Raw genomic sequence first — 16,398 nt, 5'->3', positions numbered from 1 at the left:
AAAAATAAATGGATCTATCCATGGTGGTTAGTGAATATTTTCAGGGCAATATTCCCCTGCCATCTCAAAAATGCTAACAAACACACAAGCAAACAAAAACAACAAACACAAAATCATTTCTGATTTGGAAAGGGACTGCCACATTTGTGGCTTATTCTCTCCTCCTTACTTTTACCTGTTTCTTTCAGCCCCTTCAGATGTTTGGATTCTGGATTGCACTCATTTCCACCTCCTCGGGGATCTCACTTCTGCAGACAGTCCCTCTCTCCCATTCCTCCAACCTCTTCTTGTTTGCCAGATTCTCCTCCTTACTATAGATGTGAGCTCAGGTCTCTACCACATACAACAGCTGCAAGAACAAACAAAACCACAGTCCCCTGACCCCCATATCCACCTCAACTCACCCCACACGGTCTTACTTTTTGACCTCTACATGATAAACTTGAGGGACACTTTATGTCCTTATTTTAGTGACCTCTCAGTTCAGTAGTACCAAACACTCTTTTTTTGTTCTTTCTGAAATTCTTTCTTCATTTGATCCCTGGGATATCACTGTCTCCCTACTTCTCTGCTCATCTGCTACAAGCTATTTTGCTTCCTTCTATCCCTTAAATATGGGTTTCATTCTTGGACATCTTTTTTTCCTGTCTCTATACATTTGTCCTGGGCAACCTCATTCATGCTGAAGGCACCAAATACTTATTTCCTAATGATTCTCTTAGTGATGATGACTCTCAAACTGTATTTCTGACTCTAACCTCTCTGTCGGGATCCAGACTTGTATGTACAGCCCCCTTTAGACATGTCCACCTGGACAGATAACTACCATATCCCATACAGGCGCAAACTCAAAATATCCAAATGTAGTTTGCATTTTGCCATATTTCTTAGTAAAAGGTGCTCCACCTGCACAACTGTCAAAACCAGAAATACTTGTTTCATTCTAGAACCTTTCTTTTCACTTCATCCTCACGACCATTTGAAAAACCAGTGGACTCTATCTCCTAAGGGTCTCTCATATCTCTACCCCTATGTTGTTGTCTCTCCCTTCCATTCCCTCTGCCTCTATCTTAACAAGGGGCCCCATCGCCTCTTGTCTGTCTTTCCATCTTCTCTCAGGTGAATGCAAAGCTGGTCGCGTTCTGCCCCTGCTCACTGTCACTGTCAGGACCACATCAAGCCAAATCTGTCCCGATTGAGTGCTCTGCCCCTGCCAGCCCCTCTGCTCCAGCTCTCTGCTCCCCACGACACAGGCTCCCTGCGGCGGCCGCTCCCTGCTGAGTCCTTGGGTTCTGTCCCCCACACCCTCACTCATTGCTGTGCCCCTCCTGCCACATTTTCCTTCCCGATCCCCACTCCTCCCCCCTTCTTCGCCTTACTGGCTCCTGCTCACCATCACAATTTAATTAAAGCATTACACTCCCTGGGAAGCACTCCTTGTCTCCCAGGCAGGTTTCCATCTTCCTCCTCGGTAGAGATGTTCATGGTATTGCCCACATCAAAGGCTGGTTAGGAACGTGAGTTGATTTAGGAAAAATCCATGGAAGAGTGCCGGAGACACAGTGAACCTGTATAAAGCTGACCTATTTTTATTATTATCGTAACTACTGATTTACTTGTCTACCCTCCAAAACAAACAGAAAGAACTCTGATTTCCCTCTGAGGAAAAGAAGCCATGACTATGTTTTTTGACTATGTTCCCTCTGCACCTTGCACTGCATCTGGGACATTGTAGGTACGCAATAAACACTGAATGAATGAACACACAGAGATAGTAAGTGAAATATAGTCTTAAAATTTTACCTGTAAAGTATGCTAATGAGTAACATCAGTCTAATTTTATCTTGCATTTTTTTTTTTTTTTTACTTGCACAGTAAGATGTTGATGGTATCTCATTAACTCAGTGGAACTGACTCACTGTTCTTAGAGTCAAGAATCTTCTACTCCTGACAGGAGGGCACGATGTACTTAATTAACAGAAATGTTATTCTGGAAGCCATGAACTGTGTAGGCATGAACTGTGACGAAATTCCTCAGGGACACAAGCAGAGAAACAAAATTTGAATTCCTATCAGAAAGAGATCAGAAAGCCTACCAAGTTAAAGGGGGAAAAAACAGTAGAGACAGTCTTTACAAGTGTGACTTCAGGAACCATCTCTTCTGAGCTTCCTGGCCAGGAAAACAGGTGTGCAGAGCGCCTCAGCCACACAAGAGAGAGATGGGTTGGGGATAGAGTGCTCTACTCCCATCCACCGCCTGTGCATCCTGCAGAGAAGAGTCTGGAGCAATGTGATAAATGGGGCAGCCACAAGCCTCCACCTGGCCATTTTTTCCTCCATGTTCTTCATGAAACCACTGCTTCTTATTTGCTTTGAGGAAGTTTTTCTCAAATATATAAACGTGCCTTCTTTTCTCTCATAGGTTCCTTTGAACCTCACTGGAGATGCTCTAGCATGATGGGCATTCGATATCTCTGCCACTGGAGGATCTTTCGTCCACCTTCAGTAATTGTCAGAAGCTCCGGAGGACTCCAAGCAGAGGCCAGCCTCTGGTCTGAATGTCCCACACTTCTTTACCAGGGGGAAACACTATGACAAAACGAGGCTATCATTCTCCCTCTGCACAGAGTTTTCATCTAATGGAAAGACTGGGGAAACTTTGAGAGCATCTCTGAAGATTTTTCAACATCAGAAATAACTGAAATTCTACTATGCAGGTGCTAAGTAGAAACCTTTGCTTTGTCTATATTTGGTTTGTCTTCTTTCCAACCCAGGCACAGGCTTACAAAACAAGGACAAGGTAATTTTATAGAAGCATATAGAATTACTCAAATATGGATCGTCAGTTTTCTTTTTTGCCATGAGGTATTTCTAAAATACAATCCAACCAATGTAGAAGTTGGGAAATAGTTTGAATCAATAAATTTTAACTGTGGAAATGAAAATCCTTTTAAAATAATTCCAATCCATAAGTCACGTAAAGAGAGGATGACTCTTTAATTACTTTTTTGTTTTTAAAGATTTTATTTTTAAGCAATCTCTGCACCTAACGTGGGGCCTGAACCTACAACCCCAAGATCAAGAGTCACATGTGCCACTGGCTAAGCCAGCCAGGTGTCCCTGACTATTTACTTTTTAATTCTAGAACTAGAATATTCTCAGTTTTCCTTTCAATCAGATCTGGCTCAGATTAGATCTATAACGAGCATCCTCAGGAATATGATCATGATACCTCCTATTTACTGAAATAAATGCTTTATGAGTATCCATATTCTATTATTATAATGACCCCACAAATTACTACCTCCATTTTACAGATCAGGAAATTGGGATTCAAAGAGATGAAGCAATTTACCCAAGGACTTGGATTTCGACCTGAGACTATGAATTCCAAAGACTGTTAATCACAGTCCACTGTTTTACAAAAAGAATCCCATGATCACAGCAGAAAAACACTGCCTGAGGTCCCTTTTTAAAAGACCACATTGCATAATTGCAACTACAAAAAGAGAAAAATAGTCCATCAGATATTTCCAGGAAATGGGTTTGGGATCATGATGGGACCAGACCCAGTAACACAGGCCCTCAGATAAAGGGCGCAGACTGGGAGAAAGGAGACTTTTTGATGTGAGAGAGGGGCACCGAGATCTTGTGGAAGGACACGGGGGCCTTGCCTTGAGTATCCGTTCCGTCATCTGTGCTGATTCTTTCTTGGTCTGAACAGTCAGGAGAGCCTGACGTGTGCAAATATTCACCAAACCTCGGAGTTTGTGGACTGTACATTCTGGAAGCTGATCTACTGCCCCGAGAATAAAATATCTCTGGAATAATGAGAACTGCCCCTCTCACATCCAGCGAACCCCCACCTTCCACAGACGGCATTCCCTGAACCACACGACCTCGTGAGGATCTTTGGGATCCAAAGCAAGCTGAGCTGAGCTAAGCTTGGCAGCATCTACTCTTGCTCTGATTATGTTAGTTTCTGTACCCTTAGCTAAATAAATTCAGAATGGAACCTTTTAGAGGGTGTGTGGGTTTGGGGTCTATTCTGGAAAGCTGCAGACTCGAAAGTTTCTACATAGAACATAATGCTGTGTCTACACTGCTTCATTAACTCATACAGACATTAATTTTTATTATCCCTCTTTTCCTTTGTATTGTTCCTCCCACTGTCTTATGTCTTACACCTGATCACTTTACACAGTCCTCTGTCTCCGCTTAACCCTGAATCCCTGGAAAAGAAACATATATATAAACTTTAAAGACACACCCTTACCCCCGTGTTATGGGAACAATTTATTCTCTCATCTTCTTCCTTGAATAGCATTGCTTGGGAATCTCTGAATGTGCCTGCTTCCTTGGGAGCAATCCAAGGGTGGAGGGGGGTGCTTAGGTCTTTCTCGAGTTTCTATATCTACCTTCCAGCACCATTTCTGGAACGAAGGCAACCACTGATGTTTGGATCCAATGACATTACATAGTCAGGGTCGGGATCCACCGGAAGTGACAAGAGAGGCTATTCACGAGTTGACAGAGAGTTTATACTCACATTTCAGCTCAAGTTTGATGAAATCTGTGTTGCCCAGATTTTCCAGAAACACGCCCCGGGGGATTAATGTTTTGAAGTAGAAAGAAATGTCAGCACTAGTTTCCCCTTGGAAAGTAGAGAAGTGCAGGTAGGATGATGGGTTTGGGAAAGAGGCAGCATTCCAATAATTTCCTGTGGAAGAAAAACAAACAAACAGGGTAATTTGTACCTCGATCATGGGAGTAACGAAAGAGAGAGCCCTTTCTTGAGTTTTGACAAGTTTCCATTGGCAATAGCTCGTTTCCTCATATCCTGCTGCACATCACTGCACAAAATCCCCACCAACTTATTTTTGACTTTTCCCAAGGTCTATGTCTGTGTGTAAGAAAATGTTTTATTAATGATCGAGAGTTGGGGTTCCTCCCAAGAGCAGCCCTGGAGGGGCTCTAGGGAGTAAGTGCTAGTAGAGGAGAAAGCAGAGGGACACCCCTGGCACGACCATGTGCGGGTGGGGGCTGTTTTGAACTCTCGCATATGTACTGGTGGCTTAATTTTGGTGCAAGAAACACCTGGGCTAGACCTCGAGGGACAGAACAGGAATGGGGTCTTTGGTATTCTGCTCTTGCTTCTCATCCACCTTTGTCTTTGAATAACCAGCGCCTGCTCAGACACTGGGTATAGGTGTTGTGGGGGGTGAGGGGAGCCCTGGGAAGCAAGGAGCTGGTGAGAAGGCTGGATGACCAGGCAAGGCCATCGTTTTCCCACCCCTCCCATTCCAAACCTCCACAGGCTAGTTGCTGTAAAGGGAATGTCTCCCCCTCCAGCTTCTTCCTTCCTGGGGATTTCAGGTGAGGGGGTGAGGAGTGCTGAGCCGAGCCCATCTACGGGCTCTCCATCAGCCTCTATCCCTGAACTCATGGGGAAGACACAGTTGTATACTCCTCCCCCCTTCACTTGATCATAGCCAGCGTCCCCAGGAGAAAAGCAGTTCACAGGACAAAATAAAAACACCCCACTAAGCTATATGACTCACACTCCATTAGAGCAGATGGGCCAAGAATTTAATACAACCAGGAGCTGACTCTTGACTTTATCTCCAGGGGAGAAATTCCTTTTGAATGTGCACATTTCTGAGTATGTTTACTATCCTGGCTAAGGACTAAAATACATAAGCATGCTTTAAAATAGCTACTAAAGCCTTTCCTTGTAATACTACACCCATGTTAACATCACCAGATTAGGCCCAAGATGGAGTCACTCATGCTAAGCCCCATGGTGGCAAACCAAAACTTAACGAAGTTTCAACGCCCTGCTCTCCCAGAAAAGAAGGCTCAAGTCAACCAGTTGGCTTTTGTCTACTCAGCACACATTACCCAACTGGGCTCCAAGCCTCCTCTTTGCTGCACACAAGCGAAGTAACTCTACTTTTGCCAATCAGCACACATCCAGTGCAACTTTCTTGCTCCTCCTCACTTTGGTCGAGAAAAATTACTTCCTTTGCACAGCTCTTCGGAGATAATTTCTCCCTCCTAGATTAGATGCTTCCTGATTCATATAAATCATTCCTGATTTATAATCGCTGAATAAAACCCTACTAGGCCAGGAAATTGTCTGTGGAGAATCTTCTTCTAACATCTGAGGTTTTTTTTTGTTTTTACTTTTTACTGATTTTTGCTACATCTTTCCTTCAAAGAACACGATTAATCAATTAAGTTCACTCTAATCATTTTTATACTACATTTTTTCCTTTCTTTCATGCAAATTATGCACATATATAATATTAAGTTCAACTGCTATTCTTAAATAAAACTATTTTTGTGTTGGTGCAGCTATTCTTAAACCCTAATTTTAAATTAAATATAGAATGTTGTTACTATATATATGAGATATGTAAATACCCTCTTATTTAAGTCATGGTATTTGTTTTCGTTCTTAGAGACATCTAGGATATAGTGACATCTAGATAAGTGAATGGCAATTTAGAACCAGTAAGCCAGGGCAAAATATGTTTGTAAATGTTTTCATTAAGGTTTTTACCTTTTGGGACCCCTATTATTTCAGGGGTCCCAAAAGTCTTAGTATAGTTTTGAGCTATTTTTTTTTTTATTGCAATATCATAGCTTTCATCAGGAGCAAAATAGACTAGTTTCCTCTTGGGAACAAGAATATGGTATGATATTGGTTAGAATAATACCTGAAAAGAAAGGATTGTAATTATGGTCTAAGTTGCTATCATCTGAGGGCCGAGGGCTCTTCCTGACTCAAGATCTGGCTGAATTTACTGCGAGGGGGCTTTGGGCTCACCTTTACCTGCTAACTGAGAATGAAGGTCTCTCAAGATAAAACCTCAATCAAACTAGAAGTTGCAGCCCTCCCACCAACCAGAGTTCTGGGAGGAATGAAGCCCAGTCCCCAGGGCCAGCAGGATGCAGCTCACCCTAATTGGATGAGAGTCCTCTTACAACCGAGAAGCCGAGGAGCCTTCGAGGCTCAGAGTCTCTCAGCCATGCTTCAGCCTAAAGCAAAGCAATTCTGTCTCTTTAGGCTGAATCCCCAGGACGTGAATGTAATTAACATTTTAAAGTTTCATTCCAATCAAGTGCATTCCTGTTTTCTGAGGTGGTGATGTATTAACAGAAGAGCAGTTGTCTAAAATGATTCTAGAAAAAGGAACGCTAAAAGTAAAACATGTCAGTATTTATTTGAGGTCCAGCGCTGGTTGTTTAGACAGAAATATCCCCGGAGAGGAGAAGGGCAGTTCAATCAGTTCTTCCAGTTTGATGAAAGATCCCTACAAACCACAATTCCATTTGTTCTAATTCTATGCTCACTAAGCAACTTCGAAATAATTTAGCCTTTTGAATAGACACATTCACAGGGAAACTGAGCTTTGTGCAAATGGTGGTTACTAACTAGTCTTCCTCCCGGAAATGTCTGGGTTCTCTCGTGATGTCTTTAAAGTTGTCACTTGCTGTATGTCCCGAGTCTCTGGATGAACGGACTCAGTCCAGATTCTTGATCGGCAGCAGTGAGGACTCTCTCGGGACCTGACTGGTGGTGTCAGAGCTGAGGCGTCTACCCAGGAGGTGCTGAAGGAGAGCCGTGGGGCACGAGCCAAGCACATCAGAAATTCTATTTAGTGGTACATGACAGAATCGGTAAGTAAACACGTGCACAGGGATGCGGGTGCGGAGGTTTTGACGGGCAGGGTAGACAATAAGAAAGTTTGGGTGCCACTGCTCCAGACCCCAATAAACTTCTGTGAGGCTGTTCTGGTGAGTCTGTGGCCCAGTCCCTGGGATTTTTGGTTATAACAAAATAACACAAGTGCTTTTTTTTTCTAGTGCTCACTGTGCTTCATGAGCAAGGGGCTTATAGCATTATTATTGTTTATATTGTTCCCAACTGACCATAAGCTCCTTGAAAGCTAGGAGCAAACCATTCCATCTCTGTAACCTTTGGCTCCAGAACATAGTAAGTACTCAATAAATAATTATTACATCTGTGAATAAGTGAATAGCTGCCCCTTGTGGTTATATCCAATTCCACTCCATATGCAAAGTCCTCACGGGACAAAAATCTACCTTATGGGAACCTGAGTATTGAAGATACTAAATAAAGATAAACAAGAGCTGACACTGCTTCAGCACCTCCTGATAACTGGACACTGCTTTCACTGGCACACTATAATTTTTTTTACCCGTGACTTAATTTCTATTTTTCCCTACAGACCTCATGAATGATGCCATGCATTTGCAAGACTGATGGTATCATAACCTTAAGATTATTGAAATAGCTGCAATTTGTACTTGCTATCAAGGTCAGGGCTATAGAGGGGAAAGTGACATTGGATGAGAACACCACGCTGGCAATAAAGAGATGTTGCTGTATGGCAAGGACTGGTGTCTTAGCAGGTGCGGACAGGCGAAAGGGGGCAAGGTTGGAAAGTGTGAAACAGAACAGAAATAACTACCTGAGACCGGAGGGGCCAGTCAGCAGCCACAGAATAACGAGGCAGGTAAAGGGGTCAGGGAACCAGCCCAGGGCCGTGCAACAGTAATCGAAGGCTGGGCAACATGGCTGCCGTGAGGTGTCAGGCCATGTGAGAAGCTTTTTAAATACATCCTGGGCCAGGCCTGGGCCATCTCCTGTGGCAGGAAAGCCAGGGAGGTATCTCCAGCCAGTGCAGGAGAGTAGGGCTGGGGCAGCCAACCAGGCCTTGCTGACGTTTATCATCCCCGCAAACCTTAGTGCATCGTTAGTAGAAAGTACTGCACCATATGTTCATCCAAATTCTTTAACAGCCATTTACTTTAAACTCACCAATGATTACTTGGCACGGGATTCTGGCTTCAGATTTCCCAAGGATATTTTCTGTTGGGCAGTGTTAAAGAACGTCAATCTAAAATGGAACTGGAGGGTAAAAAATGGAAAATCTCAGCCATGTGCCCTCAGGAAAAGAAAACTTAAGGACTGACAGACTGATTTCCCATAAATGCCTGATTTACAGAAATCTGACAATGTTGGGAGTTTCTTAAATGATAAGGAGTTGGTCGGGGGCTACCTCGTAACAATCTCAGGAAATTTTTGCTTACGGGTTCCAGAGGCATGAACAAGAAATGACCTGGGTTGCACTGGTCTTGAAAAATAAGCTGAATTGAGCTTTGTTTGTCTGACTGGACTGGTTTTGTCTGCTTGGGGAATTTTCACAGCTGGCCTTTGTTTGTTTTTTATTTTAACAGACCTAACTGAATTCTCTCTTCTCTCCATCCCCTGCCCATAAACACAGCCTTCCCCAAACCCTCAATGGATGCCCGGAGCTTGCTATGGCCTGCGTGTCCCAAATAGCAATTCCTCTGCTATTCCCAAATAAACTCATCTTTTTGACAATTTTGAGCTTGCCTCAATTTACTTTTTTTTTTTTTTTTTTTAGGTCAACAGCAGCAATTAGTTTGAAGCCTAGTTTTAATCTCTAACCAAGTATTACAGGTTCATAGTTTTAATAGTCCTGTGGTGCTACAAAGAGCAGATCAAAATGCAACTCTCTGCTCTACCCCTTCCATCCCAGCCCAATTTCTTAGCAACAACTCCTACACTTTAACTCTTTCATATCCTTGTATTTCTAAAATGTACGTGTCGCTATGTATTAATTTATGCATTGTAGATATACTTGATTGACTTTCCTGAATGCAAGATGAAGGCTGAGCGTTTTTAGAACCCCCTCTCCTTATTCCCATTCTCCATATTCTCCCAAACTGGCAAACTCACAGATTTTTGGTTATACTGAAATTCAACATTTACATTTTTAGGACTATGTATTATTCACTAATGAGTCAACTAGTAAAATCTAATTATATTTTATGTGTATAATTTTTTTGTTTCTCTTGAATCAATAATTACCTCTTTTCTCATTGGCTTGGTTTTCTTTGTACCTGTCATAAATTCTCTCCAAATTCTTCAACATACCTGTAAAACTCTTCCCAGAAATATTCCCAACATGACACACATTGGGTAATCTAGTGGCTCCTCTTTTTGTCCCTCAGAGGTGCCTTCTAGAGCCTCTGTCTTCCTGTTGCCCTGTGGGCTGGCCCTTCTCAGGGATGATGCACAGCTCTGGTCCTGAGACCTGTCTCTTGCCATTACTGCAGACTGTCCTTATGCTACTCTTCAGTATGAAATGCCCAAATTTTTGGACCCCATAACTTTGGGTGATCCCTCTTTCTGGGTCTACACCCTCATTTCCATAGGCACATTCTCTTGTAGCTTTTTCAGAAAAGCAATGTAGGAGGTCAACCTTCTAAATTCTTGCTTTTCTGAAGAGTCATTACTCTACTCTCACACCTAATTGAAACACTCCAGAAAATTATTCTGCCATGGAATTTTAAAGGCATTTCTTCACTATCTTCAAGGTCTCTGTGTGGTTATTGAGAAAGCTAATGTTTTCTTTTTTTTTTAAGATTTTATTTATTTATTTGACAGAGAGAGACACAGCGAGAGAAGGAACACAAGCAGGGGGAGTGGGAGAGGGAGAAACAGGCCTCCCGCTGAGCAGGGAGCCCGATGCGGGGCTCAATCCCAGGACCCTGGGATCATGACCTGAGCTGAAGGCAGACGCTTAACGACTGAGCCACCCAGGCGCCCCGAAAGCTAATGTTTTCTGATTACTACATCTTGTATGTAACTGATGGGGTTCAGGACATGCTCCCCCAAATATGGCACCTTAGTATATTGAATATTTTAAGCTGAAGGAACGGAAGAAATGGCAGGTGCAGGAAGGACTCTCTGACCCTCCCCTGAAACAGGTCATAGACCCTCATGTGAGGAAAGGAGCACCCTCATCTCAAAAGACAAAGGGACCTGAGGGGAATCAGAACAGACTTGCTGAGTTTCCCCCACGTAGCTCATACATGGTCCCATCATGTCTTTCCATGACTTTCTATCACGTAACAAATCTAGTACAGAAACACTCAGGCTTAACCATTTCTTTAGGAAGGCTCCCGAATCATGTACAACTTCTTTTAAATAAATTTGTATGCTTTTCTCCTGTTAATCTGTCTTTGTCAGTTTAATTTTTAGATCCAGCCAGGAACCCTAAGAGGATTGAGGACAACTTTTTCCTCTCCTACATAATTTGTACCTTTTTCTCTCTGGAAACTGTCAGGATATTTCACTCCCTTAAATGAAACTTCATACGACTGCCTTGGTATGGATCTCTTCCCCACATCAGGCCTGGGACTTTAATTTTTCCAATCCTTCTTTCTCACACACCTATTAGTTTTATATTTATCTTTATTTCTCTTACTCCTTTGCATTCCTAATTTAGATCTTTGTTCTTTGTGCTCTGCTTTGTTGGACACTCCTTCAGCTTTATTCTCAACATTGCTATTGTGTTTTTATTTCAGCAATTACATTATTATTATTATTTCTTGTTCTCGGATAGTTCCCCTTTCTACAGCACTCTGTTCTAGGTTGTTTGTTATTATTATTATTGTTGTTATTAGTTTTTGATGCAGTATCTTCTCTTATCTGAGAAAATTAATTTCATTTTAAAAAGTTTTCTTCTGCTTTCTGCATTATCTATTTCTTCTGAGATTCCCTTCCCTGCCGTGTTGTTAGTTGGACTCCTTCCTTCATGAAGTCCCCGACATCACCTGCAATGGTTGGTGAGTCTTCCCTTTCCCTTCATATGGACCAGTGAATTACTAGCAAGTGGACCAGACTCTGAGTGTGTGGATCTGGGGGTGGTGGTGGGTTTATTGATGACTGGGCTTTACTACAATGTGGAGAGCTCCCTATCTCATCAAAGGGCCCCCATAAATGTCAGTATCTGTGACCTTTATTTGGACATAGATCCTTCGATTTCTTGAGAGAAGAATCTTCCAACTTTCTCATGAGGAATATATATGTGGTGGTCAATGTTCTGGTTGCTCAGAGGAAAGAGACTGGGGGGGTTCATAGTAGATTTCCATGTTTTTCTTCTGTTTTAATGGAGGAGTTTTGCCTCTTTTTTCTTTGGTGCCTGCTGTCTGGAGGGTAAACCTCTCACCTCCTGCTTAGGTAGAACAGGAGAGCCAATGGTGTGACTGGAGAATGTGAACTAGGGGTGTAGCTCACGCCACACAGACTTCCAACCCATCCTCTGTGAGCCTCACCCTCATGGAGCCTTCTGCCCACTCCCATTCCTGAACCTGTGGGAGTTCGCTGAAGGAAGGGAAGGAGAGAGCACCTGAACATGTGACATGCTGGAGGTCCCCCTGTGACGGTGGTGGTCGCAAGAGCAGGGAGTGCTGTGGAGGCAGAGAGGAGAGGGTGGTGGGGTGACAGTAAGTGACCTCATGGGGCTGCTCTGGCGTGTCACTTGGTGAAGCTGCTGCATGCTGGCCCACACAGAGGCTCCACAGTCAGAGTCTGGCTCTGTCACCCACCCCTACTGGGTGATTTGCAACCGGTTTCTTGATCTTCCTTAATCTCAATTCCCTCATTTGTACAATGGAATAACAATGGAACCTCTCTTATTGGGTGTTGAGAATCACAGAAGAAACGGGTTTAGCAGGGTGCTGAGCACAACGGAAGTGGTCAACATGTTGTTACTACTGTTACTACCACCAAGACGATGTTAATCACTACGTCTGACAGCTTTGGTGTCACGTGCAGTCACTGTCTGAGGGCTCAGCCAAGGAGTGGGGGAGGTTGGGAAAGGAGCCTCCTTTCCTTAGACAGGTACAGAGCTTGTCAGCAAACCCTGAGGCCCCTCCTGAGCCTTCCTTACCCCGTGGGTGAATTCTTTAAGGGGGAGCAGCAAACCGCCCCCAGCTAAACTGAGACAACCTCCAATTCTGACTTCTCTAGCCAAGTGGCTTATCTCAGACTCATACCCATGTCTGCCCTTCGGCCCATTCTCTTCTCACCCTTCTGCTCCCCACTTACTGGCTTCCAAAACTGTGTGCTCCCCGTTTCTTCGTCTCCTTACTGCCTTAAAAAAATTCCTTCAGGACACACAAATGGGAGTCACCGTGAGCCTTGGGAATGTGACATATTATTTTGTAGAGCAGCCATTGAACAAAAATCTGATGAACAAAAAGGATGGCGGAGCATCTAAGAAAGTAGATAATCCGTAGATAATCTCATTTGAACAAAGGTGTACCCGAGATACCTGCAGGCGTTCTTTCCGCCTCCTCAGTAAGGAGATTGGTAACGAGGAAAAGAGAGACTCAGCATTTGCCCAACATGGAGGAAGGAGACTGCTCGTGGGCTCTCCAGCTGTGGGCTGTGGTTTTGTGAGGCCATGGCTGCGGCTGTGGTCCGGACGCCAACGGCTGTCAGGTCCAGCAATTTCCTCAGAGCCATCCAGTGGCCCAGTCCTGGGACCACACTGAGAAGCGTAACTATAGCTTTTGCTTTAAGTGGCAAGCGATTTTGAATGTAAATATGAGCTCTGAGGAGACTAATTACTCTAAAAATTTTTAGTGACCCCAAGGTTAGAAATTTGGGTTCTCTGTGAGTTATGCCATGAGCCTTCTATTGTTTACCAGGGGCTGGGTGCTATTTACAACAATAAGCCAGATGGCTTCATTTGCATGTAGATTTGAGTCTATTTGTAGAGGTGTCGTATGGGTAGAGAAAAAAATGACTTCCTTAATTAAACCATTTTGCACATTCAGGAAAGGTAAAAGTAGCTTTGCTCAGCTCCCAGCCTGATTTTATGGGGCAAGCTCAACTTCAAAATGAAGGGCTCCAAGTTAAAATGTCATTGACTTGCAAGGTGTCACCTTCACCAGCTAGTCTTTTCTGTTGTTACAACATACAGGGCTTGTGGGCGGGGTCAACAATGTAATAAATCTTTCATCCTGTGTCTCTCTGGGATTTGGTGCTTTTGGGCAAGAATGGGATTGGGGTCCCACAGAGAAAGAGAATATAATAGTGAAACGCGGAGGTCACGGTGCTTTCTGCACCTGCTGTGAGCAGACCAGTGGCCTGGTTATGGGGAGATGTGATGAAACGGGCTTGTTCCTGATCAGTCATGGAAACTCACACCCTGAATCTGTCAGTGGTGCATATAAACACAGTGGTACTAAAGAGGTAATTTTATTTTATTTTGAATGCCTGAAACAGTTGTGTGTAGTCAGATATTTGGAGATGGGGAGGAGGTCTAAAACTCTCCATAGTCTCCATGTTAGATCCCTAAATTTCCTCAAACTTTCTTTATTGGGACTATTAGTTATGCCTAATTAGGTACACTAGTCATCTTAAGTATAATGGGATTCAAAGGTAAAAATTATTCACCACAAGTGGAGAGATGAATAACTAGGTCTGTAATGGAAATATCTGTGCTCCCTGCTCTTCATTCAAATGTCTGTCTTGGGTAAACTCTAAAGGTTTCTGGGTGATCGATTTCAAAGAAGGAGGGGATAGCAAGCCTGAATGTCTCCTACCCTGATGAACAAAGGCTTGGAGGAAGATGTGTTTGCTTTAGCAAGAGTAAGACTGTGTATCTGGAGGTTGTAGGACAAATTTATATCACTACATGCAGGTTGAAATTAAACATATTTAACAAGCAATGTAGTACACAGAAGTGCCATGGGAGAGCTGCTCCAGGGACTGCCTAAATTTTTGATGCTTGCATGGCAGTCCCAGGGATAAATCTGCTTTTCTTTCTCTTCCTGGGCTATGTGAGGTCGTCACTCCCTTTCATGATTTCAAGTGCTAACTGTAGATCAGTGATTCTGAAATTTATGTACACAGATCGCTACTGTGAGTTCAAGATTAACATATGGGTTTCTTACTGGACACCTTTGCTTTGACCTACAAGTACCTCGAACTCTAAATGACTGAAAGTGAACATATATTTCTTCCAAATTAACTCTATCTCCAGTATTCTCCACTTCGGAGCTGTTCCCACTCTGCCGCTCAAGCCAGAAAAAATGGGACTCATTCGTCCAACCCACCCCCAAGGCCTGATAACCACACCTCCGAAATACTCTACAGGTAAGTCCCCTCCTCTCTGTTCCTTCCGATGCCAGGGCTCAGGTCATCCTCACTCACCTGGACGACACATTAACTTTAGGTTCTGCTTCTAGTATCTTAAATCCAGTCCTTACAGAGCCAACAGAGGAATCTTGCCAAAATGCACAGTTTCACTCTCATGAATAAAACTTCTCCTGGTTCCAAATGCCTGTGGAATACCTTGCACACTCCCGGATGTGGCATATCAGGGGTCGGCCTACTTCTCCAGCCTCCTCTCCCTCTCCCCCTCGCCTCAGGATGTGTGCTCAGCCACATGCAGCTGCCCTGACTTCCCACCTCCTACAATTCTGTGTGTGGACTCCGTGTCACTATTTGCATGGTTTCCTCTTTCTGGACTATCCTTTTCTCCAACCTGCCCTTCCCGGCTCTCCCCGCTCACACACTGCATCGGGCTTAATTCCTTCTCTCCCATTAAGGTCCAATTCAGGTGCCACCACCTCCAGGTGGCCTTCTGACCCCTCCCCCGCAGGGCACGGCACCCTTTCCCTGCTCCTGTGACATCCTGTATCTACCATTTCACTTAACTTGCTGCGTCATTAGAATTACTTTCATGTGTTCCTCTCCTCTGCTAGGCTATGAACTTCAGAGAGCAGAGATTATATTTTCTATTTCTTTCTACCTGTAATATCGAGCCTCACGCACAGATTTGTTCAATAGGTGTTTCCTGAGGAAGTTAAAAAAAAAAAGTATTCTTAAAAAAGATCTGAACCATTGATAATCCCACTACTAGTTCTTACCACTCCTTGGTGACCATCTGCAAAACCTACCTTCTCCTGTTTCTGAATCGAAGAATTATTTAGCCCATTCAGACGGGAGCTTTTCTTTTTCTTTCTTTTCTTTTTTTTTTTAGTTTGGCATTATTTACTTGGACTTTTAGGCACATTCAACATTTCCATTCTCAGAGATCTGACACGCCAGCCCTCTTCTAGACCAGGGGGTCTTTAGCGTGCACTCATGGTGGTCATTAATGGTTCTGAGGGCTGCCAGACCCGTGGGTGTCCCCTTGTCTTTACTATGTCTCCCTTTGCTATCTACTTCCTCTTAACTTTTTCTCTCTCCCTACAATTGCGATTCATGCCCTCATACCATTCAGTTCCCATTTTATCACTGGCCCCATTGCAAGGAAGCAGGGTCACAGCACAAATATAAGACTGAGATGTGGTTTGCCATACTCAGCCGCTGTGCGGAGCAGGGATGCTGTCATGTGAGGCAGGCCTCACGTATTGATAGACTGTGAACCCCCAGAGCCCCACATCCATAGAAAAACAGATTTTATATAAAATCCATTAGGTGTGTAAAATGTGGAGGAAAGCTGCCCATTTCAGCAGAATGGCGGATGCGAACAT

At 43.6% G+C, this 16,398-nt stretch overlaps 1 protein-coding gene across 1 annotated transcript in view; it reads right to left on the bottom strand.

Annotated features, from left to right (window-relative positions):
- CNTNAP2 (contactin associated protein 2) overlaps positions 1–16,398 on the bottom strand; it is a 1,342,199-nt gene that overhangs the window by 227,994 nt on the left and 1,097,807 nt on the right. Inside the window, exon 16 of the mRNA XM_044920022.1 lies at positions 4,550–4,720. Coding sequence (XP_044775957.1) covers positions 4,550–4,720 — 171 coding nt within the window. The remainder of the gene's footprint in view (positions 1–4,549; positions 4,721–16,398) is intronic.

The sequence above is a fragment of the Neomonachus schauinslandi genome, chromosome 12 (assembly GCF_002201575.2).
Source record: "Neomonachus schauinslandi chromosome 12, ASM220157v2, whole genome shotgun sequence".
NCBI classification, from domain to species: Eukaryota; Metazoa; Chordata; class Mammalia; order Carnivora; family Phocidae; genus Neomonachus; species Neomonachus schauinslandi.
Note: the sequence above shows the minus strand (reverse complement) of the source record. Positions and strands in the feature narration are given on the sequence as shown.